The 25,559-nt window shown below is 43.8% G+C and overlaps 1 protein-coding gene across 1 annotated transcript; it reads left to right on the top strand.

The window, feature by feature from the left end:
- Positions 1–2,508: 2,508 nt before the first annotated feature.
- On the top strand, positions 2,509–20,735 carry ZC3HC1 (zinc finger C3HC-type containing 1). The gene is made up of 10 exons (XM_008705873.2): positions 2,509–2,690; positions 4,555–4,666; positions 7,250–7,400; positions 7,947–8,030; positions 14,062–14,189; positions 15,630–15,784; positions 16,686–16,929; positions 17,282–17,494; positions 17,921–18,127; positions 20,296–20,735. The coding sequence occupies exons 1-10, from the start codon at positions 2,545–2,547 to the stop codon at positions 20,362–20,364; spliced, it is 1,509 nt and encodes a 502-aa protein (XP_008704095.2). The 5' UTR covers positions 2,509–2,544; the 3' UTR covers positions 20,365–20,735.
- Positions 20,736–25,559: the final 4,824 nt, after the last annotated feature.

The following is a 25,559-nucleotide window of genomic DNA, read 5'->3' on the forward strand; positions in this document are numbered from 1 at the left end:
GAAACTCTAAAGCTGGATGGCCCTTCAGCATCGTCCTGAGTTGGGGCAAGGAGGCTGGGCTTTTTATATCTCCATCTTGATTAGTCCTTGGATGCAGGATGCCCTGGGGAAGGCAAATAGCTGTTTTCATTTGAGTAACTCCCAAAGGAATTGCCAGCTGAGGGCTTCTTCCTGGTGGTACTGCCAATGACCATAGGATTTAGTTCATTCCTAAAGAGGGCCCTGGATGGTGCATCACTGCCTCCACAACCTATGCTGAAATGCTTAGGAAGAAAACTAGCACTTACCAAGAACTACGTACCAACCACTTTCATTGATATGATCCCATTTAATCTGGTAACCAGAGGTTACTCAATCTCAAGGCCACATACCTAATGAAGTCAGTGGAAGGAGGAGCCATACCTGACTCCAAATCTCTTTCCTCCATATCTCATCTGCCAAGGGACTCTGACAATTGGATATTTCAGAAATAATTACTGACCCATGTCTTAAAATTGACATCTTCGGGGCGCCTGGGTGGCTCAGTCAGTTAAACATCTGCCTTCGGCTCAGGTTACGATTCCAGGGTTCTAGGATGGAGCCTCACATCAGATTCCCTGCTCCTTGGGGAGCCTGCTTCTCCCTTTCCCTCTGCCTGCTGCTCCCCCTGCTTGTGCTATCTCTGTGTGCATGTCAAATAAAGAAAATCTTTTTAAAAAATCGACATCTTCTTGAGGTACCTGGCTGGCTCAGCGGGTGAGGTGGGCGGCTCTTGATCTCAGGGTTGTAGTTCAAGCCCCACATTGGGTGTAGAGATTACTTATAATAGAATCTTAAAAAAACAAAACAAAACAACCCTGACATCTTCTCAACATCTATTACGTACCAGGCATTGGGAAATTACAGAAAAAAAGACAAAATGTCTGCCACAGAATTAACAGCACATGAGGTCAAGAATACAGAGACAAATCAGCATGTCCTCCATTTTTCTTTAACCACATTCAGCTGACTGGGTGCAGGAGCAGAGTGGTGGAGGGTTGAACTCAACTGGGATTGACGTTTTGCCAGATGAGTACTATAAGGCAAGAGGGGTTCAAGGAAACTGAGAGGATATTCATGAAAACGTATTATTTTTAGCTTATTTATTTTGCTTTTTATTATGACACTGTCAACTATATTCAATAGTAGAAAGAATAATATAATGAACCGCCATGAGTCCATCACCCAAATCCAACAATTAAAAACATTTTGCAATCTTCTTTATTTCTCCACACACTTTCTCTTCAAGGATTTTTTTTTAAAGATTTTATTTTTAAGTAATTTCTACACCCAACATGGGGCTCAAACTCACAACTTCGAGATCCAGAGTCATATGCTCCACCACTGAGCCAGCCAGGCACCCTTCTCTTCAAGAATTTTAAAGCAAATCCCAGACATCATACCAGTTCACCCATAAATACTTCGAGATGTATCTCTCATAAGTCCTTTTTTTTTTTAAAGTAAGGACTTTTAACAACCATAATCACAATGCCTTTATCACATATGACAAATTAACAATAATGCTTCAATCTCAACTAATTCTCAGTCCATATTCAAATTCTGCAAAGAAATGATGATTATGATTGGCAATGAACTTAAGCTGGCTAGGCAGAGACGGAATAAGGGAGGCAAGGTCCTGGCGGGTGGACACATTATTGGAGTTACAAGCCCACAGGGAGTGAGCTGGAGGGGTCGAGGGTGGTCCCACCTTCATCTGGGTCTATGGCTCAGTCACAACAGTCTTCTTTTCCAGTTGATTAGATGAGACAAACTCCTTCTAATCTGATTTTCCCACAATCTCATCCATGTTAGTCCCAGCACCTGATAGTCTCGGGAGAAGTTGCAGACTAAATTAGGTCCTCCTTGTGTACACTTGCTACTTCTTCGGAGCACTTCTAATCATAATCTCAAAACTATAGGAACACGTATTTGTTTGAGGTCTAACTCCATTAAGACCTATCTCCTTTGTTCAATGCTGTCACTGCCAACGCCTAGGACAGAGTCAGTAGGGCACACTCCATAAATAACTTGTTGGACAAAGGAGGGAGGGTGTTCAATAATGCCAAATGCCACAGACTTCTAAACCCACCTGCAACACGGTTTCTAAGAAAGCTTCTAAATTATTTACTCTCAAGTGACGGTCGCCATTTCTTCACTCGTAAAAGGATATAACTTGGGAGAGCAATATCAGCTAATTAGCTAATTACTTTAAGACTAAATTTGGCCCCTCATCCCTGTCGAATTTGGAGAAACAGCGCTCTTATCAGTCCAAATACGCTCGTGCATACAGAAAACGATTAATCTAGGTTTAAACACGAGGGCCTCCCGTGGTGGTTTACCTCGTTCTAAAAATGAGGGTTTACCTCGTTCTAAGATGGCCAGGAAGGGGTGGGCCCTGCGGTCAGATTCTCCGAGCCGCGTGGGCAAACGCGTGGGATCGCGCCTCCAGAGGAGGATCTGAGCCGCGCAGAACGGAAGTTCCTGAGCCTTCAAACCCGCGGGGAAGCAACTCGGCAACGGACCAAGATGGCGGCGCCCAGTGAGGGGCAAGCGTTTGCCGCGGGGGTTGAAAAGAATTGGGGTGCGGTTGTTCGCTCCCCAGAAGGGACTCCCCAAAAAGTCCGGCAGCTGATAGATGAGGGGATTGCCCCGGAGGAGGGAGGCGCGGAAGCGTAAGTTCGCGAGTCCACCCTGGGTCCGGCGCCGGCAGATTGGAGAGGGTTTGGGGAACGCAGGCCTGGGGGGATCCCCAGGGTCGGCAACTCGGTTGGTGGGGTTGCCTACGTCCCAGGTTGGGAAAGAGAATGGGTTTACTACGTTTACTCGGCTTTAATCTTCCCGGGATGTACTGCATTCTGTACCACGGGCGGAATTTTGCCACAAAACAGGTTTTGGAGGGAAGGGGGAAAAAAGGGGACTGCTAACTCGATATGCACCTGACATCTCTTAATTGGGTTTCTTAAATTTTTTTTTAAGCTTTAGACACCTTTGGCAGCCTGGTAAAGCTTATGAACCCCTTCTCAGAATATTTTTAAGTGCGTGAAGTAAATTACGTAGGATTAAAAAAAACCAATTGTGTTGGAATGCAGTTATCAAAATAGTAAAATTTTAGGGGGGCCTGGGTGGCGCAGTCCTTAAGCCTCTGCGTTCAGCTCAGGGCGTGATCCCAGCGTTCTGGGATAGAACCCCACATCAGGCTCCTCCGCTGGGAGCCTGCTTCTTCCTCTCCCACTCCCCCTGCTTGTGTTCCCTCTCTCGCTGGCTGTCTCTGTCAAATAAATAAAATAAAATCTTAAAAAAAAAATAGTAAAATTTTAAAAATGTTACATCTAGTAGTGTCTACTGTTTACCATAATTTTGAAATAATCATAAACATAAATGATATTTCAAAACTTGCAAGAACCACAATGTGGTGACAAAATATCTGATTTCCATTGGTGACAAATTCACAGGTACTGCTGATGCGACTATAATTTTGTGGGGTTTTGTTATTACCTTCATTCATAATTGAAGGAAATGCTACATTTCAGGTAGAGGTTAGTAAAATAAATGTCACTTTTTTCTCATCTAAGTTTATGGATCCTCTCAATTTCTTTCAAGAACCACATCTCCCTGAGGCTCTCTGACTCTCTGAGAAAGTCTTTGAGTTTGTTTCAAGTTAACAATAGTTGGTGTCACCCTATTTTTATTAAAATGACTTTTGTCCTCAGCAGTTCCTTCCTCTAGCCCTCCCACACGCTGTTGAAATGCCTTTCACTGAAAATAAGATAATTGTTTTGTTGGTTTTTTCCTCCCTGAATTTTTTTCGTGAAATTGCCTGAAGATCTTTACTTTTTTTTTTTTTTAAGGTTTTATTTACTTATGTGAGGGAGCACAAGCAGGGGGTGTGGCAGTGAGAGGGGGAAGCAGGCTCCCCTTGGAGCAAAGAGCCCTATCCGGGGCTGGATCCCATGACCCTGGGATGATGACCTTAGCCCAAGGCAGACGCTTAATCAACTGAGCTGCCCAAGGTGCCCCTGAAGATCTTTACTTTGATTTGAATTTTCAAATTAGTTCTTTTTTGGTAGAGTGGGTATCAAGAGTGGACCCAGGTAGAAATATCAAAATTATTTTCCCTGTGTTAAAAGAGTTAAATTTCTAATGTGGTTCAAATTGTATAATGCATAGAAGCCTTGAGTCTAATTTTGTGTTTACTGAAGTTGTGTGAAATACTATTGCAGAGCAGTGAGTGAGCTAGAACAGTTTGCCAGTAGAGGATTAGAGGAGCACTCTGGAGGTAGAAATTGCTGGAAATTCAGGTATGGCCAAACTGTAAAGAGATTTGAATGCCAGACTGAAGAATTTGGATTCTATTTAGTATTATGAAACCATTGATAATTTTAAGTAGAGGAATGACATAAGTGAGATGATTTTTAGAAAGGTTAAAATCCAGAGTGGCGTGATTGATGCTATGATGTGCCGAGAATTAAAATGCAAAATGTTTGGGCAAAGTGATGCTGTGAAAGAATTACCAAGAGTTCTGCCACTTTATTTTAGGAAGGACGCATCTGGCACATTCCAGTCAGTTAATGGGTCGCCCCAACAAGAACAGCCACCATTGGAATCTACAAGCAAAGAAGCCTTCTTTAGCAGAGTGGAAACATTTTCTATATCCTTTTTATTAGGTCATGTGACCTGCACCTTCTCCTTGCTCCTGGAACTGTTACTCTTCCACTTACTCTGATGTTTTAAATTTAAGAATGAGATTTGGTAAGGGGCACTGGCTGGCCCAGTTGGTAGAGCGTGCGACTCTTGATCTCAGGGTTGTGAGTTCAAGTCCCATGTTGGGCATGGAGCCTAGTTAAAATTATTTAAAAAAGAAGATTTGGTAAGAAATTTTATAGGAAAATTAGCACCATAAAATGTTATTCCTCAAAGGGATATTTGAGATGACCTGACATCACTTCTTAGCCTTTTAGCTAAGATCAAGTGTTGAGATGACCTGACCTTTTCTTTTCACAGAAGAAAACACTAAGAGCTTGAGAAGAGAAGAAATAATAACTAACACCTGTAGGTAGCGTGTTTTCACATACATTATCACATTTGATCTTCACCCTAAACCTATGAAAATAGGTATTATTATTTTACTCATTTACAGAAGAGGGAACAGTTTCAGGTAGGTTATGTGACTTGCCTCTGGTCAACCTGCTAGCAAATGACAGAGTCAGGATTACAGCATAAGGCTCTTGGTACCCAAACCTAATGTTTTTCTGAGACTGCCTGCCGCACTTCCTGTCTCTTTCTAGATTTTCTTCTGTATATTATCTGTATATCATCTGTTATTACATAACGAATTACACTACAGTTTAGTGGCTTAAAACAACCAGCGACTTATGTCACAATTTTTGTGGGTCAGGAATGTGGGCACAGCTTGGTTGGGTCCTCTAGCTTAGGGTCTCTCACAAGCTACAATCGAGGTGGCAGCTGACCTGCAGTCATCTCCAGGCTCCACTAGGAAAAGATGCACTTCCAAGGTCGCTCACGTGGCTGTTGGATTGAGGGCTTCAGATCTGTAGTGGCTATTGGCTAGAGACCTCCGTATGTTCCTTGCAACATGGGCCTCTCCACACGGACAGTTCACAGCGTGGCAGCTGGCTTCCATCAGAGTGAGCAAGTGAAAGAAAGCAAGAAAGAAGCTAGACTCTGTTTGTGATCTAATCTCAGGCGTGACATCCCATCACTTTTGCCCTTTTCTATGCACTAGAGTGATTTTTTAAAAATACAAAACAACTGTAGACTTGCAGACTTTGTTGCACAGGTTACAAAAAACTTCCTTTCTGAGCTACTTGTAAGTAAGTTGCCAAAGTGATACCTCACCACCCCCCAAATATTTCCTACAAACAAGGGCCTTTTCCTACATAACTGCAGTGTAGCCATCAAAATTAGAAAATTTCACCTAATAAATTACTACCATCGAACCCTCAGACCCTAATCATCTCAACAGTTGGCCTAATAATATTCTTTATGGCAAAAGGTTGAGATTCCTGTTTTTCCTTGAATTTCATGATCACGATACTTTTGAAGATGAGAGGCCAGTTGTCCTGCAGAGTGTACCTCAATTCACATCTGTCTGGTGTTTCCTTATAGTTAGATGAGCAGGGAGCGTAGGAGCCTCCCGGGATGGCGCTGTGTCCTCACCGCATCCTGCCAGGTGGCACAACGATTTTGATCTGTCCCTTGCCTGGCAATGATTCCTTTGATCACTTGATTCAGGGAGTGTCTGTCCATCTTTTCCATTGTAAAGTAACTCTCTTCTTTCCTTGTAATGAAAACAGCGTTCTGTGCAGAGGCGCTTTGAAACTACGCCAATATCCCATTCCTCAACAGACGTTATTAAGTAGTAATTTATTCATAGCAGCCTGGGCTGCTTTTTTTATTCAGTGGGTTATAATCCGTTACTACCATGATATATTTTCATACTCCAGTTATCCCTGATTTGGTGAGCGGGGGCCGCGTGGAGATGTTCTTTACACCCTAATTGGCTTCAGCGCCTCAAGGTGAGCAGCCCCTTTCTAGCCACCTTGGGGTCTGACACCTGGCGCTGAGCTGCCTCCCCTCGCCCTCCTGGCTGTCCTCCTTGCTCACCACCTGATGGCTTTAGGAATAAATTGCTCGGGAAGAGGAAGGTATTTTAACCATCTTTCTACTGCTGCTCCTTGGACTAATGCCTGATTTTGCTGCAGCATTTAGAACCGTTTTCTTTGGTTCTTTTTTGTTTTCATTGGATATGAATTGATCACCACTTTGGATATGACAATCATTTATTTAACACAGCGATTTAAGTGATTCTATTATTTTTATTGTATTTATTTATTTACTTACTATTTTTTTAGGTAGACTCCCTGCCCAGCTTGGAGCCCTTTTAACGTTTATATCTAAATTCTGTTTTCTAGCCTTTAGGCCCTCTCTTGCTGATACTGGAATGTTTCCAAATTCCCATATTTCAGTCATATAAAAAACACAGGGCTTTGTAGAGAGAAAGTTCATAATTTCCCCCCCACCGGTTATTATTCAAATGACTTCCATTATTCTGTGAAGTATGTGTGCTTTAAAAATAGTTTTTCAAACTTTTCGTATTGCTTTTTCTCTTAATCTGTTTATTCCTGTATATATAAAAGAATGAGTTAAAGTTTTAATTTCTGACTTACTCATTTTAATATACTTGCGGCATTGTTTTTCTTGACATGAATACTCTCTGAAATGGGCAGGTAAGCCCTCCGAGCTGTCTCCACTTGTCTGTGCAAAATATGGCTGGGTCACAGTTGAATGTGATATGCTCAAGTGCTCCAGCTGCCAGGCTTTCCTCTGTGCCAGTTTACAACCAGCTTTCGATTTTGACCGATGTGAGTATAAAGTACAAATTACATTTTCCTCCGTATTCACAGATATATTAGACCAGTTTTCCCAAAAAGACCAGCCACCTGTGTTTGATCAAAGAATGTGTGCCATTACATAGAGCAAGGTGAATTTGTGATCATCTTCATTTAATTATTAGCTTCAGTTTCTACTTTTTTTAAAAAAAAAACTAAGCTACTTTAGAGTGAACCTGACTTTATGCATTCTGGGAAACTAACAGCAGGGTATGTTTACTTGATGGTTCCAAAACGTATGCTTAGACAAAGAGACAAGGCACTTTGATGAAGCCTGGTGCTTCGGAATGCCCTGCCTTAGAAGATACATACTATCTCTTTTGTTATTGCTCTTAGGATCTGGATTTGGAACTTGTTTTGTGAAAAATATTAAGATGATATAGTTGCTAATATTTTCATATCTTTTAAAATTATCGTAGTCATTTTTATTTTTAATTGTCTATACTCTTAAAGATTCTTGGCCATTTGATTTTGAATCTACAGTGTTTTCTAAGGCAATGCTCCCTATGTGGGTTTCAGATAAGGACCGATGTGCTGAGCTGAAGAAAGCTTTGTGCACCGCCCACGAGAAGTTCTGTTTCTGGCCAGACAGCCCCTCCCCAGGTACTCATTTCCAAGATCTCCCATTTACCATCTCTTCTTGGTTATTGCATTTCTAGTATTGTCTATTTCTTTGTGAAAATCTAGTCTTTGAAGTTTCTTTTCTTCCTTTCTACACGTGCTTTTCAAGAAGAACTTACATTCGTCCACTTGTTAGGTTATTACTTAACTTTATTATGGGCATTCAGCATGCCAACAGCTTAGCCGTGTGTACATTTTCCCGATTAATTCTCACAGGGGCCCTGGGAGCTAGATTCTCAACCCAGTTTTAGGGGTGAGGAAACAGAAGCAGAGATCTTAAAACCAGCTGGTGGGGAGGCAAAACTATGGTTTTGTGTTGATTTCAGACTCTCTGCTTTTCCCACCAGAGCAAGCAGTGCCATGTTGTCCCCGGGCTTCCTTTGGTGCACTTAACAGCAGTTAAATGGGGTTCGGTTGCTAAAGCAGATTCACAGGAAGCCAGATAAGAGTGATTACCAACGTATAGTCTATCACGGTGAAATGACACAATATAACAACAGCACTGAAGCCAAAGACTGCCTGTATAAGGGCCTTGGCAGGGCGCACGCTCTTGGATCAGGTGAATTTGTGATTATCTTCACGCTAATTATTAACTTCAGTCGTTACCTTTTTTTTTTTTTTTTTTTTTGAACTAAGCTGCTTTAGAGTGAACCTAACTATGTATTCTAGGAAACTAACGGCAGGGTATATTTTCTTTATGGTTCCAAAATTTATACTTAGGCTAAGAGACACAGGACTTTTATGAATTCTCACAGTCTAGAAGGCCCTGCCTTACAGGATACATAACAGCTCCTTTGTTATTGGTCTTAGGATCTTGATTTAGAACTTGTTCTATGAAAAATATTAAGATGATGCAGTTGCTAATATTTTATATCTTTTAAAGTTATTTTAGTTATTTTTAATCATATCTGTACCCTTAAAGGCTCTTGGCCTTTAAGTGTTTGTATGTGTGAGTCGGGAGAGGGGCAGAGGGAGAGAATCTTCAAGAAGACTCCTGCTGAGTACGGAGGCTGATGTGGGGCTTGATCCCAGTACCCTGAGATCGTGACCTGAGCCGAAATCAAGAGTCAAACACTTAACTGACTGAGCCACCCAGGCACCCCATCAAGTGGGATTTTTAAATATTTTATTGGTTGGGGCACCTGGGTGGCACAGTCGGTTGAACGTCAGACTCTTGGTTTTGGCTTAGGTTGTGATCTCAGGGTTGTGAGATTGAGCCCCACGTCAGGCTCAGCACTCAGCACAGTCTGCTTGAGATTCTCTCTCCCTCTGCCCCTCCCCACCCTGCTATCTCTCTCCTTCTCTCTCAAATAAATAAATAAATCTTTAAATAAATATATATATTTTATTGGTTGTGTAGGCATGTTCCTGCTGAGTAACCAGCCTCCACAGCAGGGCCCTCCAGAGGGTTCACCAACACCAGGTGCAAAACTTCATGCCTGGCCAGACATTAGTGCCATGTAGGTCTACTTTTTATTTCAGTAGGACAGCTCAGGCCAATTCCAGGGTCACTGATGCCTGGGAATATTCCATGAGTGACCACTAACAGAAAAAAAGAGATTGAAAGTGGGGGTACCTGGGTGGCTCAGTTGGTTGGGCATCTGCCTTTAGCTTAGGTCATGATCTCAGGGGCCTGGGATCAAGCCCCACGTTGGGCTCCCTGCTCAGCAGGGAGTCTCCTTCTCCCTCTTCCTCTGCCCCCTCTTGTGCTCTTTCACTCATTCCCTCTCAAATAAATAAAATCCTCAAAAAAGAGAAAGAGAGATGAAAAGTGTCCATAGAGTGCCATTTACTGATAATGAAGGGGATTAGAAAGGGACTATTAAGGAATAACATTTTTAAAGTGAAGATGATGTGTAATAAGGAGTTTCTGCTGTTGGCCTAGCTATTTCACTGTGTAGTACAACTGAACTCAGTCCCACGAGGATGTGAATCCTCCCAGTGTACCCAGTCCAGGTTTTCAGGATCTGCCCAGGACACTGTGGGTGGTTCCCGACTCATATTACTATACACTCTGCTTTCTTGGTCCACTTACTTTCAGATCTCTAACTGCTGTCCCGACTTTTCTTTTAAGCTTGACTCATTTTCAGCTACCTTCTAAACATTTTCATGGAATGTTTTATTGTAGGTACCTGGAATTCAATATATGCAAAACTGAAGTCTTCATTTTTTTTATACTTAAACCTTAGTTCTGTTATATTTTCTCCATCTTAAGTGGTACTGACCTCCCCCCCCCCCCGTTTGTCCTAGCCAGAAACCTGGAAGTCACCTCCGATGTCCTTCCCTGTCATTACCACCCGGTCCTGAATATTCTACCTCCTAAATAGATCTCAAATGTGACCTTTCAAGTATGCCACCCTTGTTTCTTTCACATTCCAGAGATTTTAGTGTGAAGAGAGGAAGACCTACAACTATTTATGCTTTAATGCTTACATTTATTAAGCATATCTAATAAATACAATTTTGAAGGTTATTTTTTCTAACATTTACCAACTAAATTAAATCCCTTTAAACATTTTAATTTATAATTACTGATTTACTAGACCGAGTATTTTGAACATATCAAATACTGCAGTAGACAAATTACCACATATGTTAATTATAAAACATAAATTTTAACTTATGTTAAAACATTTTCATGGTGAGTTTAATTTCTTCTGTTTGCTCTTTGGCCTTCATCAATTTTTACTAGTATTTTCTTAGGATTGTAGGAATCAGACCAAACCCTAAATTGGAAGGTGACCAGAAAGGTGTTGGGAACTGTTTTTTTTCTCCTAAGTTTCAAACCTGAGCCACTGGTCATCAGAATATGTTTCCTGGGGCGCCTGGGTGGCTCAGTCATTAAGCGTCTGCCTTCGGCTCAGGTCATGTTCTCAGGGTCCTGGGATCAGGCCCCACATCAGCCTCCCTGCTCAGCGGGAAGCCTGCTTCTCCCCCTCCCACTCCCCCTGCTTGTGTTCCCTCCCTCGCTGTGTCTCTCTCTGTCAAATAAATAAATAAAATCTTAAAAAAACAAAAAGTTTCCTTTTTATTGTTAATCCTCACTTGATTTTTTTTAGTTCTTATTTATTTTTTAAAAGATTTTATTATTTATTTATTTTTAAAGATTTTATTTATTTATTTGACAGAGAGGCAGTGAGAGAGGGAACACAAGCAGGGGGAGTGGGAGAGGGAGAAGCAGGCTTCCCACTGAGCAGGGAGCCCGATGTGAGGCTCAATCCTAGAACACTGGGATCATGACCTGAGCCCAAGGCAGACGCTTAACGACTGAGCCACCCAGGCGCCCCAAGATTTTATTTATTTTTAGAGAGAGAGGAGGACAGAGAGCAAGGGGAGGATAAGAAGGGGAGGGAGAAAGGGGAAAGAATCCCAAGCAGACTCCCCACTGAGCGCTGAGCCCAATGTGGGGCTTGATCTCATGACCCTGAGATCATGACCTGAGCCGAAACCAAGAGCTGGACATTCAACCCACTAAGCCAACCTGGTGCCCCTTCACTTGATTTTTTAAAATCCATACCTTTTTTGTTGATTTTAGTTTTTTATAATTGGACTTTTCTAGTAAAATGAGACATCTTTTTAAGTTGATGGCATGTGTCTTGACATACTTGGTTACTTGCAACAACTTTTAATAGTTTGAGAATATTTAATAACATTAGAGACCAAAATCTGGTTGCTAATGATACAATAAATGGTGAACAAAAGTGCTGTTTTTACTGCTTTTTTACCTCTTAATAACAAAACTAGGAAAGAGATTTTTTCTTTCTTTTTTTTTTTTTTAAGCATCCTTACGATTGAGGGATAATTGACATAAGCCACACATTGAGGTGTACAGTTTGGTAAGTTCTGACATACTTGTGTGCTCATGAAACTGTCACTGCTAGATTTCAATTTAACATCATGAGTTTATATTCATTTTCCCAATTTAACACGGTGTATTACTGTGCCCTGTTTTTCTTACAGCATGAGGTTTCATTGATCATTAAGAGGTTTTTTTAAGCAAATTTTAACTTTTTTTTGATTAATGAACAAATATCTTTATTAACTTTAATACATAGTATACATTAGGGTTCACTCTGCGTTGTACATTCTGTGGATTTCGACAAATATGTAATTACCCGGATCCACTAGGACATTATCATATAGAAGCGCCTCACTGCCCTGAAAATCCCCTGTGCTGTCCCTGTTCGTCACTCACTCCTTCCCTCCCCGAGTGCCTGGCAGCCACGGATCATTTCACTGGTTCCAGAATGTCCCAGAGTTGGCATTCCACAGCATGCAGCTTTTCAGACTGGCTTCTCTCACATAGCACTATACGTTTAAGGTTCCTCACTGTCTTCTAGAGTTTATTTTTTACATTGCTGGATAATATTACATTGTGTGGATATGCCACGGTTTGATATTACTGCATTCTATTTCATTAAAATAACTGGGTCGTCAATTAGGTAAGTGATAAACTGATTTCAGAACCTAAGTAGGGGTCAAAGCTGTAGTTTTAAAACTATTGCCTAAAAGACGATGTTAGGTTTTTGCTGGACATAAAGGGCCAGACAGCTTGATCCCTGTCTTAGGAGCTCAGATGTTATTGGGAAAGGAAAATCTACATACATGGGATATTTAGTAACAGAAGAGTAAGAACAAAACAAAGGGTAACAAGAAAACAGAAGTAAAGGAGCTGTAAGAAACTAGGAATTCCCTAGTACTGTTGAGGAGTACGAAGAACTGGCCAGTGCTGTAATAGCAGCTCTGTAAAAGCAGGAGCTTTTTGTCATCCACGGATCATGAAACCTGGGTATATTACTTTATATTCCTCAGATTCCTCATTTGTAGAATTTATGTAGTAATAATATCTATCGTACTGGGTACTTTTTTTTAATTTAAATTCAATTAATTAACATATAGTGCATTATTAGTTTCAGATGTAGAGTTCAGTGATTCATTGGTTGCATGTAACACCCAGTGCTCATAACATCATATGCCCCCCTTAATGCCCATCACCCAGTTACTCCACCCCACCCCCACCCCCTGGTCATTAAGAGTTTTATGACATTGATGTTCCTTCTCTCCATCCTTCGGCCACTGGTATCTCACAGGGATTATTACCTTAAATCACTTTAATGTCTGCTAAGCTTATTTTTTTGCATCCCAACTGACCCCTTACAATCTCTACTCTAAATTAATGCATATTATCTATAATATCACTCTTTCAGTGGTCATGATTCCAGCGTCCTGGGATCAAGTCCCACATCGGGCTCCTTGCTCAGTGGGAAGCCTGCTTCTCCCTCTGCCTGCCGCTCCCCCTGCTTGTGCTCGCCCTCCCTTTCTCTCTCTCCGACAAATAAATAAAATCATAACCAAAAAAATTACGTGAAATTAAAAAAAAATCTTTTAGTAATTTCTCATCATACACGTTAGTAAAGTCTTGATCTAGTTACTCTCTACACTTTTTTTTTTTTTAAGATTTTTTATTTATTTATTTGACAGAGAGAGAGAGACAGCCAACAAGAGAGGGAACACAAGCAGGGGGAGTGGGAGAGGAAAAAGTAGGCTCCCATTGGAGCAGGGAGCCCGATGCGGGGCTCGATCCCAGGACCTTGGGATCAGGCCCTGAGCCGAAGGCAGATGCTTAACAACTGAGCCACCCAGGCGCCCCTACTCTCTACACTTTAACCTCATCTCCTACTCCTTTCCCCATAGGCACACTGTGTTGCAGTCCTGTGAAACCATTTAGAATTCCCCAGCTGTGCCATTCCTTTGGGCCTTTGCTTTTACACACTGTTGTTGGTCTTCAAATTCAGCTTAGACGGACTGCTTCTGAGGAACCCTTTTCGAGAATCTTCTTTTTTGAATATTCTCACAAAAATATCATCACAGCCCCATCAAAAAAAGTCAGTAATTCTTAATACCTTCAGGTATTTTATCAATTTTATCAGTACCTATCCCCTCTTGTTTTATACACATCTTTTATTTTTTTACAATTTGCACCAAATGATCCTCCCGTGTACTTTGTCTGCAGATCGGTTTGGGATGTTGCCATTGGATGAACCTGGCGTCCTTGTTAGTGAGTTCCTGGATCGTTTTCAAAGCCTTTGTCACTTGGACCTCCAGCTTCCTTCCCTGAGGCCAGAGGACTTGAAAACTATGGTGAGTTTTTCTTGGCTAGCCTACAGTGGCCTTCAGTTCACTACCATTTGTACATGAAGCATTTCTTTACGTGACAGAGGATTCAGATTGCTGTGAAGAGAACTCGTTGTTTGTCCCTCAGCTGACCTTTTCCAGTCTCCACCAGAAGGGCAACTTGGAGTTTAAGTAAACGGGTTTCATTGAAACGTCTAGATAGGATTCTTTAAATGGCGTACATTCAGTTTTATCTTGATTTGTTACTTAAACTATGTAACAGAAGATCCTGGAATGTGACTTCATATGGTTTATCACATATCATTTCCCAAAGAAAATACTATAGAAGTTAGAAACTCCCTTCTCGGGGCGCCTGGGTAGCGCAGTCGTTAAAGCGTCTGCCTTCGGCTCAGGTCGTGATCCCGGCGTACCGGGATCGAGCCCCACATCAGGCTCCTCCGTTGTGAGCCTGCTTCTTCCTCTCCCACTCCCCCTGCTGTGTTCCCTCTCTCGCTGGCTGTCTCTGTCAAATAAATAAATAAAATCTTTAAAAAAAAAAAAAAAAAAAAAAGAAACTCCCTTCTCCCCTGTGAGCAGAAATTAGAAATGTTCTGGCCCATCTGTACTTTGAAACTGAGTATCTAGTGTCCCATTTCATCACCCTGTAGACATGCCAAAGACAAGCTTTATGATAGGAAATAGAAGCTATTATTTTGCTTCTTCAAGTTGAGAGGCTGATTGGATTTTAACCAAAGTTTAATTTCTGTGCCTATATTATTTTTTATTTACTTATTTAAGATTTATTTATTTATTTTAGAGAGAGAGCACGTGGGGAGGGGCAGAGGAAGAAGGAGAGAGAGTCCCAGGCAGACTCCGTGCTGAGCACAGAGTTCAACACCAGGCTCGACCTCGAGACCCTGAGATCACACCCCAAGCCAAAACCAAGAGTCGGACACTCAACCAACTAAGCCGTCCAGGCACCCCAACTCCGTGCCTATTTTAAATGTCCCTTGTCCCTAGCCAAGACAGCTTTTTTGTTCACCTTGTCAGTTCTTTATTATTCTTAGAACAAAAATAAAGACCTTGGCAAGCTCTCTTGTTCTGTCAAGAAGTAAAGTCAGTGTCATGTTAGGATAAATGGTAATCTGTTTTCATTATTTGGGTTTTGAAGTTTACAGGTTTCAGAGAAAATCTGCAGTTGGTAAATTGAAAACAAATTAGAACTAAGAAAAGATTTGGTAGTTCTAGGAAAACTGCTACCTTTCTCAATCAGCAGGTGCAGGGCAATTCAGGAAGCTTCTGTCTAAAACCTTAGCCCTTTCCTATAAGTGAGCCTTCCATAATGAAGAGAATTGTCTTCATGTTTGGGATTTCTTTCATAATTTTTGCCTTGAACCCTCTAAATGCGTCCTCATATGTGATTTTTGTGATTGGGAATTTCAGCTTGTTACCTTGGTTCCTTTGTAGTGTTTGACAGAAGACAAGGTCAGTCTTCTTCTGCACCTGCTTGAAGATGAACTTGATCACCGAACTGATGAGAGAAAAACTGCAAGCAAATTAGGCTCAGACATCCAAGTCCACGTCACTGCCTGTGTTCTCTCTCTGTGTGGTTGGGCGTGTAGGTGAGTCAGTGAATTTTTAGGGGGACGTGAACTCTGACAACATCATACACTGGTATACGTCAGTCACTAATAGTATTGGAGACCCTGTGGTGTTTCCTGTCAGAAAAACAGACAAAACCTGAGGGAGTGGCAAGGGGACCATAAGAATCATTAACACAACCAGAATTTGAACTCAGGAATTCTTGGACACACCTGAACTTTGTTGTTTCTTGTTTTTTTGGTTTTTTTTTTACTATCACTTCCCAGCTGAGAATCTGTGCTTCTGGAAACAGTGAAGCTCCTTTCTATTTATAGAAAGAAGAAAAATCAGTTGAATTCATAAAAACTACCAAAGGAAATGCCAGCTGGAGTCCTCAGGCCCCCATGTTGGTGTTTCCATTCTAGCTGCTCAGTTTGGCATAGACTCCCTCTGAGTTAGAAAACTGTTGGAATGGGGGCACCCGGCTGGCTCAGTCAGTGGAGCACTGACTCTGATCTCAGGGTTGTGAGTTCAAGCCCCCGTTGGATGTAGAGATTACTTAAAAATAAAATCTTTAAAAAAAAAAAAAAGAAAGAAAACTGTTAGAACCAATCTAGATTTACTTTAAATATACTTTCTTTGATAGATTAAGAAATATTTTTCATTTAAAAAGAAAAGGTTTCAAAAGGAATAGGAGAAATTTATAAAACATAACCTTTAAGATAGTCTTATCTTAGAGGTTACACCAAGATCCTTAGATCTTTCTATAGGAACAACTTTGTGAGTGACGATGGAGTTGGGGGCCTGAGATGACATGATTCCCAGTCCACTGGACTGTTCCAGAGATTTGTTTGATGAGATAAAGCGTTCTCACGAATGACTACACTTAAGCCCTTGGAAATGTTGCCCTTTGAGAAAACTCTCTTTTCTGTTCCTGCCTAGTTCTTCCTTGGAACCCATGCAGCTCTCCCTGATAACCTGTTCGCAGTGTATGAGGAAGGTGGGGCTCTGGGGCTTCCAGCAGATTGAGTCATCCATGAGCGACCTGGATGCGTCCTTTGGCCTGACCAGCTCCCCCGTCGCAGGCCCTGAGGGAAAGCCAGAGCGCTTCCCTCTTGTGCCTGAGTCTCCTCGGAGGATGATGACTCGCAGCCAGGATGCCACGTGTTCCCCTGGCTCAGAGCAGGTATGAACTTAAGGCTTGCTTGGGGTGGCCTTTTTAAAAGCAGCAGTCTTGCCAAAAGCATTGTGGTGGAAAAGTTGGAGATTACCGTAGGCGGGTAAGCTTCCCTTCTGACCACGTTGGTCAGAGTACCGCATGTTTTTATTTGCCAGTTGCAACACAGAAGCTAAATTCGTGATGTTGTATGAAAATCTGTTATTTTTTTTTGAAGAGTTTAGTTATGTCAACAGTTCAGAAAGTAAATTCTTTAGAGTTTAAAACTGCAAAGCATCAGCTTTTACCTGCTTCTAGAAATATTTCTTCTGACCATTGTCCTTCATGTCATTGGTGTACTTCTGTTACTTCTTTCCTTCAGGCTGAGAGGAGCCCAGGTCCCATTGTCTCCCGAACTCGGAGCTGGGACTCTTCCAGTCCCGTTGACCGTCCTGAGCCAGACGCTGCTAGCCCCACCACCAGAACCCGCCCCATCACCCGCAGTATGGGAACAGGAGACAGCACTGGCCTGGAGGTGCCTTCTAGTCCTCTCCGGAGAGCCAAACGAGCTCGCCTCTGCTCTTCCAGCAGCTCGGTGAGTCCACCTGTGTGCAGAAGTCCCTGAGCACAGGCGGCACGCCAGGCCCTCACCGTGTAGCACAGGGAAGCAGTCATGAGCCCTTCCCAGGTCCTGTGACTCTTAGTAGGTAACGGGAATAGGTTTCAAGATGGGACAGTTGGGTGCCCTATCTTTGGAGTGGATTCTGGAGAGGTGGTAAGTATTTCAGGCCCATGGGGATGGCAGTGAGATCAGGGAGACAGACCTGATCAGGGACTGTCGGTTTAACACAGAGGGAATGAAAGTATTTATAGAGACTGGGCATGGCGTAAGCAGTGTTTAAAGGAGAACGTCGAAATGTGGGCACTTGTGAGAGTCTAGACTGGACAACTCCTGGCGGTGCCTCCCTGAGATGATGTGGCATCCGCCCTTCATCAGCACTCTTTCTCTTCCCCCTCTCAGGACATGTCTTCCCGAAGTTTCTTTGACCCCGCCTCTCAGCACAGAGACTGGTGCCCTTGGGTAAATGTCGCACTTGGCAAGGAGACCAGGGAGCATGGTGGAACGGAGGTAGATGCCAGTACCCCTGCAGAGCCAGGCTGGAAGGCCGTGCTGAACATCCTCTTGGCCCACAAGCAGTCCAGCCAGCCGGCCGAAACAGACTCCATGGTGAGCTAAGCCGCTGCCTGTGCGTGTGCGCCGCTTGCTGTTTGTGGGACGAGGAACGGAGGCCGGTCCTATAATTAGCACCCTGCCTGCCCTCAGCGTTCGGAAGTCAAGTTAGACTTGACAGGTTTCGTCCTAGAGAATCGGCATGGAACTGACTCAGTCTTCCTGCAGTTGATTAGCATTTGGCATTCCCTCAAATTCCGGTAAATGCTTTGTCTTCTCAACTAAAATGACTCAAAATAGAGAAGGAGGACCGAAACAGAAATAGATGGGGAGGCAGCTGCTCTGGCCTCATGTTGCCGAACAGCTGCTCTTTCTGTCTGTGGCTGACACTTGCCTTTGGAGCCTGGCCAGTTAACTTAGCTGTCTGGAGCCTTGTACTCTGACCCCCAGATGACGGTTTCATTCCGCGCGGTGGGCACGTTTCTTTGCTCTGTTCCACAGCCCCAGGCTTGTGCCCCGAGCCTCAGCTAGCTGCTGCGGTCATGATCGCTGCTGCTGGCAAAATGTGGGTAGACGCAAAACCACCGTGACAGCTGAGAAAACAAGTGTTCACTCCGTGTAAAGGGTGCAAGTGATAGCAGGGTGGGCATTAAGGAATCATGGAAAACAGTTCTCTCTCCTTTGCTGGCTCCTCCCCAAATTTGCCTTATAGTGTGGTATGAAGAGAATAATTTCTGACCCCCAAGCCCTCCAAGGACAAAGTAAAATAATACTCGCCGTAGATGTTTACAGGAAACACTCCCAGGTTTGTGGGATTCTGCTGGAGAGAACCGTAGCCCTGCTAAAAGCCCACGAACGTACATTCGTACCCTTGGCAAACAGCACAAATGAAGGCTTTCCAAGTTTTTCCGCAGGAAAAAACAAGCCCTCATTTTCCCCATTTAAAAACTTTTGCAAATAGGTAAAGCTATCTGAGGACAAATGTCGGCTTGTGTATTCTCTGCCCAGATCTTCCCGAAATAGAGTCTTATTGACTGCCCTCTGTCACTGTCTTGCTAAGAAGAAATCCCACAGGGTTTTTGTGGGGTTTTTTGTGGTGGTGGTTTTTTTGTTCTGTTTTGTTTTGTTCTTAGAGTGGGAGAAGTTGGCCTCATAATTGGCCCTGGGTTCCAGGGCTTTGGAGATCCTTGGTGGTGGTTCGTCTCTAACCTTCCCACAGCTGCTATGACTGGGAAGTTCAGAGCTGAATGAGGCTGGGTAAAGGATCTTGACGTTAGAAAAAAGTTTATGTTGTTTATTCAACTAAAGTTTCTTTTAACTTTGTCACTCTGTTCACTAAATTCCCCTCCATCGTTAGTAAGAGCTCAGATTCTCCCCACCCGCGCGCCCTGACTTTTATTTTATTGAAACACTCATCCACAAAGAAGATAAGAAGACAGTGAAAATGTCTTCTGGTGTCTGAAACTGGGGGTGATTTTATGGATTATCTTGCCGGGTGATTATTTACATTCTCACTGAGACTCTGGGCTCTTCACCGTGACTCTCACAGGCAGAGAGAACCAAGTGTTCTGATTCTCTGAGAACTTTTATCTTTTAGTGAATTGCTTTGCCTCCCTGTAACACCATTTCTCAGAATCTCAGATCACTTCATAGGCATGATCAAGTGGCAGTGAGAGTCTTCCTATTATTAGCTCTGCTGGCTATAAATGAAGCTGAGCAGGCCAGGGTCATAGTTTAAACCTGAAAGAGTCATTAAACTTTGTTTTACCCCTCGGTCTCGGATTACACTGCTAACCCCAGTGAGGCATCACACGAATGCGAACCCTTGTTCACAAGAAATAATGCACGAGGGCCAGTTCAGCGTGACAGATGGAAGCCAGTGCAGCACGTGTGGCGCACTAATGGTGGGTCCCAAGTGTCCGCCTCACACACAAAGATCAGGACAGATGCAGGTACCTGGAGGGAGGACACGAGCCGTGTTTGACAGGCTCCGCGTGTTGGCAGTAGTCTAACTGCAGAATGCAGGCGTCTTGATTTTTAGTCTGGTTTTAGGTGTATAGTTTGTATACAGTATAAAATAATATAAAATTAACTTGTTTTTCTCAATCCTAGACCTATCTAGATCACTGTGGAAGAAATTTACAGGCCAAGCCTTAAAGCTGTTACCCCATCCTTCGTCTCTATAAAAGAATTTAATCTCTAATAATGAGCTTTTCTACCTGTAGAGTCTGTCTGAGAAATCCAGGAAGGTATTCCGAATATTCCGGCAGTGGGAATCTTTATGCTCATCCTGAAGATATTCTGGCCCTTCCTGGAGAGAAGCGGAATGAGTGACTTGGAGAAGTAAAGTCTGAATTCCTTTTTTGGTCAGCTGATGCTAAGTTTTTCTCCGTTCTGGTTTAATCATAAGGAGCCCCTGTCCTTGCAAAAGGCAATGAGTGTCACTGTCTGCGTCTGACCGAGGGGAAGCCTGTCTCCGTGGGGGGGTGTGGGCAGGTGACGTGCAGCAAGCCTGCTCCTGTTAAAGGAGTCTGGGGTTACTCAACCAGACGGAAGACCAAGGACTTGAGCACTTTTACTCTCTTTCAGTACGGGGCAGTGTTTTGAGGACTCCTACATCCCGGGAATATGACAGTATGTATTAATAAAATATTTGTTAAGATTCTTACTGCTGGAGAACTGCATTCCTTCTTGCCTCCTGGGCTGATACAAACAAGGCAGACACTGAGAAAACTTCAGTGGAGCACTAAACAAAATCTAAATGTTAGTTTGCAGATTGGCTGCAAAGCCTGAAATTTATTAATTTACTTGTGATTCTAGTCAAAGAGGTATTTCTTTTTTTTTCTTTTTTTGGAGGCAGGGGAGGGGAAGGGGAGACAGAGAATCTCAAGCAGACAACACGCTGAGTGCTGAGCATGGAGCCCTATGCAAGGGCTCGATCTCACAACCCTGAGATCATGACCTGAGCCGAAATCAAGAGTCGAACACTTAACTGACTGAGCCACCCAGGCGCCCCCACAAAGAGGTATTTGTGAACCAGAGGGTGTTCATTATGTCACCAGGAGATCTCCCGATGTGTTGTAGTGAACGACAGGCTGATAATGTTCTCTTCGCTTTGGCAATAACAGAATGAGAGGCTATAATAAGGGAGGAAGGTCCTTGAGGAGAGACGCCCTCTCCATGTGCCTTCTGCACACAGCTCCCTGAGTGGGGCTCCCCAAGGCTCCTTCACTGCTGGTGGGGAGCATCAGTGTCTGTGGTGGAGAAGATGGGCCCTGACCTGCCCCATCCAAATAAGACTGCCCAGTGATAACGGGGCCAGCAAGACTAGAAAGTAATTTGTTGTCTGAAATGTCATACTTTCTTTTAGTAACCGTGTTTAGTTGGATTTCTGGTTCACTTCTTTTATACTGAAATATTTTAAAGAAAATAATAGACATCATAATATTCTACCCATGCCAAACTTCAGTTTCCATCTCTTAACAAAATACATTTTTTCTGTATTCTTCACCCAACAAAAATGAATGATCCCGTAACATCATCTAGTACCCGGTCCATATGCAAAATCCCTAAGTATTCCAAGATGTTCTTCACATTTGGTTCGTCCAAACCAGGTCCAATTCAAGATCATGGGTTGCCTAAATCCCTTTAGTCTGAGGGACAGTCCCTCTTCTTCACGCATGTCAGATTTTTAAATTTGTCATTTTTCAGTTCTAATTTTCAAAGGGTAAATCGTGTCGGTATCGCTCCTAAATCAACCCTCTGTCCGCAGAGGAGGCCAGTAGAGCTGTTTCCGGGTTATTTTTGTAGAGGTGCTCTTTTGCCTTTGGCCTGAGTGTTCGTTGTCAGTCTCCGTGGACCCCTTAGAGGTTGACTGGTGGGCAGCTCTCTGACGTTCACAGAAATGAGACTTCCAGGGTGGAAGCCTTTTGCGCACTGGTGACGAAGTGAGTTTGGAGTCTGCCCTCTAGAAGCTCATATCCTCTAGGTCACTGCTTTAGGAGTGGCGTAGAATCATTAACACAACGTATTCAAAAGGACTACACCCCTAATTCCAGGTTATAATAATGTGGGTAAATTTTTTAAAGTCCACTGCAGTGTTTAATCTCTACCTCCCTCCAAGGAAAGTATTTACGTTTCTTTAAAATAGGCAAAGCCCCACAAGCTTGTTTTGTGTGTGTGTGTGTAAAGCATAGATGGAAGCAGATTGCGACAGACTTGGTGTAATTCAAGAAAGTCTCTTCCACGTGGGAAGCAGTGAGCAAGCCCTGAAAGAGCAGGTGTTCTGTGGCTAGGCCCGTGCACTGAGGAGTAGAAGGGGGAGGGTTAGAGGACAGAAGTCAGGCCAGATTGGAGTCTCGTGTATTCTGCTGAGGAGTGTGGTCTTGATTCTTTGGGAAAAAAACTGGAAGAGTTTTTGAGCAGGGAAATGACACGGGCACTCAGGAAGATGATCGTGGCGTGTATGGATAGCGCATGAGGGGAGACAGGAAGGCTCTAAGGGAGATGTGATGGCAGGGACAATGGGTGACTTGACAGAAGTGTCAGTGACAACTTCAACACGAACAGTCTGGGCATGAGGAAGAGGGAGGAATCAAGGGCAACCTCGAGGTCTGTGGCCAGTCGTTCTAGGTCGCGAACCCAGGTGGGGAGGGAACACAATGGTGGTATTTTTTTAACATTTCGAGTTCAGTATCTGTCTACGAATGAGGTTCTAGGGGTCAGGAGAGGAGGATCCAGTGCGTTGAGGTCGAGGGTGTTCGTTTCAAATGCTCGCACAGAAGTCAAGCCATCCGCCTTATCATCAGCCTGTGTAACCACGTGCCCGAGGCTCGGGGCTGCCTGTCCGAATTTCTGGTGAACACACCACTAGGCCGGACTGAGTATACTTTCAGACCGTAGCGGGTGTTCTCAGATGGGGTGATGCTTAATTTTATGTGTCGGGCTTCACTGGGCTGAGGGATGCCCAGATAGCTGGTAAAATCTGATTTCTGGACGTATCCGTGAGGATGTTTCAGGAAGACATGAGCTTTCGAATCGGTGAAGAAGTAAAGTAGATCACCTTCACCAAAGCAAGCGGGGACCATCCAACCCCGTGAGGGCCTGAATGAACAAGACGGGAAGGGCGAGTGTGTTCTTTGCTTGAGCTGTGACATCTGTCTCCTGTTCTTGGACCTCGGAGCTCCTGTTCTCAGGCCTTCAGGCTTGGATCGGAACAGCACCATCGGCTTTCCTTGGCCTCCAGCTTGCAGGAGACAGATTATGGGGCTCCTCGGCCTCTATCATTGTGTGGGCCAATTCCTATAGAAAATCTCTTTGTTCGTATCTATACGTATCACACCGGTTCTGTTTCCCTGGAGAACCTTGACTGATACAGATGGAACTGAGCTCATGAACTTCCCAAAGCTGCTGTTTTCGTCCACACGCTAGGACATCACTTCAACCCCGGGCTACTCGTTCTTCCTGTGAGTTGTTCCCATCAAAGGTTTTGCTGTGGCCTTTCTAGGAACCCACTTTTCCTGATTTGATTCTTTATTTGAAAATACAGTTTTTCTTTTGGCAGATCCCTCGAAAGAAGATAATTGCCTAAAATTTCACTTTTTGCTACTTTACCGTCCTCAGAGTGGGCACTACAAATCATCATGGTAAGGAATTTTCCTGTTTTCATGAGCCCCAGTAGGTCGCTGACGAGGATGCTGTGTAATCTCTGTGTTAATCATCTGCTGGAAATAAAACTTCCAACGCCTTCCTGTCCACTTTGCAGGTGAGAACCTTCCTTTGCAGTCTTGGCCCCAGCTTCCGGGTGAGCGGCAGTATCCTGGAGCCTCCCGAGTCTGGCCAGTCCTCCCAGCCTTCGGACTCTCCTTTTACTGTCTTTCTCCGCTAAGTTCTCTAGGATCCTACGTATGGTTTTAGCAAAGGTTGCGCTTCCTATCCAAGGAGATTTTGTTTTTACAGAGGGAAAGACTGAAGTTCAAAGGCCTCTAAAAACAAGCGCCGTCATACAGCTAGAATGTGGCAGAGCTGCAGACCCCTGCTTCCCAGCCTTCTGATCGTTCCATTATGATACAGCCGGGAATATCTGTGGTTCTGTGATCTTCCTTTTCCGGGCACAAAGCTGAGATCCGCGTCTCACAGCTGAAAGGACTGTCTTGCAACTGCTCATGGGATCCCGGTATCCAGAAGTGAGTCCTTCACCTGGCTCTTTTCAAACTGTAGCCAACTTTAACAGACTCAGCAGGTGCAACATGCTCTTTGGGGGCTTTCCTCTTTTACTCCTCAAACGCTCAGACCAGTTGTGGCTGCCTCAGAGCCAGCTTAGAAATCCCTTCCACCCTGTTCTGTCTTAGCAACAAAAACAGCTGCACGTACAGCTTGACCAACAGCAAAAGAACAAACACTTCCTCCTCAGTTTTCCTTGCTATTTATAGTTTTAGTCCTACTCTGGGTTTTCTTTGGCTTTAATGTAGCTGTTATCTGGGTCAGCTGACCCACGCCCTCCGAAGTGAGTCCCGCAGCTTTCATTACAGGCCACTCATCTTTGTCCCATGCTCTCTTTTCCGTCATTGCTTCTTGGCCAAAGTGTTGCTGGTGGTGACTGTTTTTCTTTCTACGGTGCCGCTCTGTGCCAGGGGACTGTCGTGTAGCAGAAGCCAACTAGGAAGAGAGGGGAAGGAGGGAACCAAGTCTGCGTGAAGGTCTCTGGGGGGGAGGGGTAGGCCACGGAGACTTGGTGGTTTATTCAGATTATCCAATAATTCCGGCCATTTGAAGAATACACTTCAGCTTTCTGTCCTCACTTCTGTCAGCTGCCTGTCCCTGTCGCAGAAGGTAGATATGGAACAAAGTGGGCTGTGTCCCTCAGTAGGTCAGAAACAGCCCTCAAGAGAATGCAAGGAGGAACAGAAAACGTCTGACCAGGAAGGAATTCCAGGTCCACCTCCAGGACCCTACAGTTCTCGTGAGGAAACCAAGGTCCCCAGAGACAAGTCAATCATTTTTACCTTCCACGTCCATTTCCTGGCGAGGCTTGTCCAGCCTGGAATCAAAGTAGAAGAAGGAAACGCACATGCGGGTGACTCCGTGGCAGGGTGGGTTTCGAGCCATTCTGAGGTGACAGTGAAACAAAGCCTGCAGCCGGAGCCTGCCTGTTTAGTGCGACCTGCACCAGGGGACGGGAACAGTCTTGAACAGAAGCCCTGAAAGTTGAAATTACTACCGCTACAAATCGCTCTCATTCCAAGTTAGCCCTACGGGCACGTACTATCCTAAACACTGCAGATTTTAACCTCAAGCCTCATAGCAAGTGGGGGAGATACAATTACTATCTCCGTGTTAGAAACGAGGAAATTAAAGCCTAAGTTCATTGCTCTCCTAACACTCTATCTGCCTCCTAACCAAGGATATAGTTCAAAAGAGGAAAAGTGCTCTCCAGGAAGACGTTCACAACGTGGGTACCTACAAGAAGCAGCTGAACGTGACCTAAACG

This window comes from Ursus maritimus, unplaced genomic scaffold (assembly GCF_017311325.1).
Source record: "Ursus maritimus isolate PB19 unplaced genomic scaffold, ASM1731132v1 scaffold_3, whole genome shotgun sequence".
Taxonomy (NCBI): Eukaryota; Metazoa; Chordata; class Mammalia; order Carnivora; family Ursidae; genus Ursus; species Ursus maritimus.

What these genes read in the sequence shown, in the direction of transcription:
- ZC3HC1 (XM_008705873.2), top strand. Translation starts at nt 2,545, where the DNA reads ATGGCGGCGCCCAGTGAGGGGCAAGCGTTTGCCGCGGGGGTTGAAAAG. An exon ending in CAGAGGACTTGAAAACTATG is followed by an intron (nt 14,190 to 15,629) that starts GTGAGTTTTTCT and finishes GTTCCTTTGTAG; the next exon opens with TGTTTGACAGAAGACAAGGT. An exon ending in TCTGCTCTTCCAGCAGCTCG is followed by an intron (nt 17,495 to 17,920) that starts GTGAGTCCACCT and finishes TCCCCCTCTCAG; the next exon opens with GACATGTCTTCCCGAAGTTT.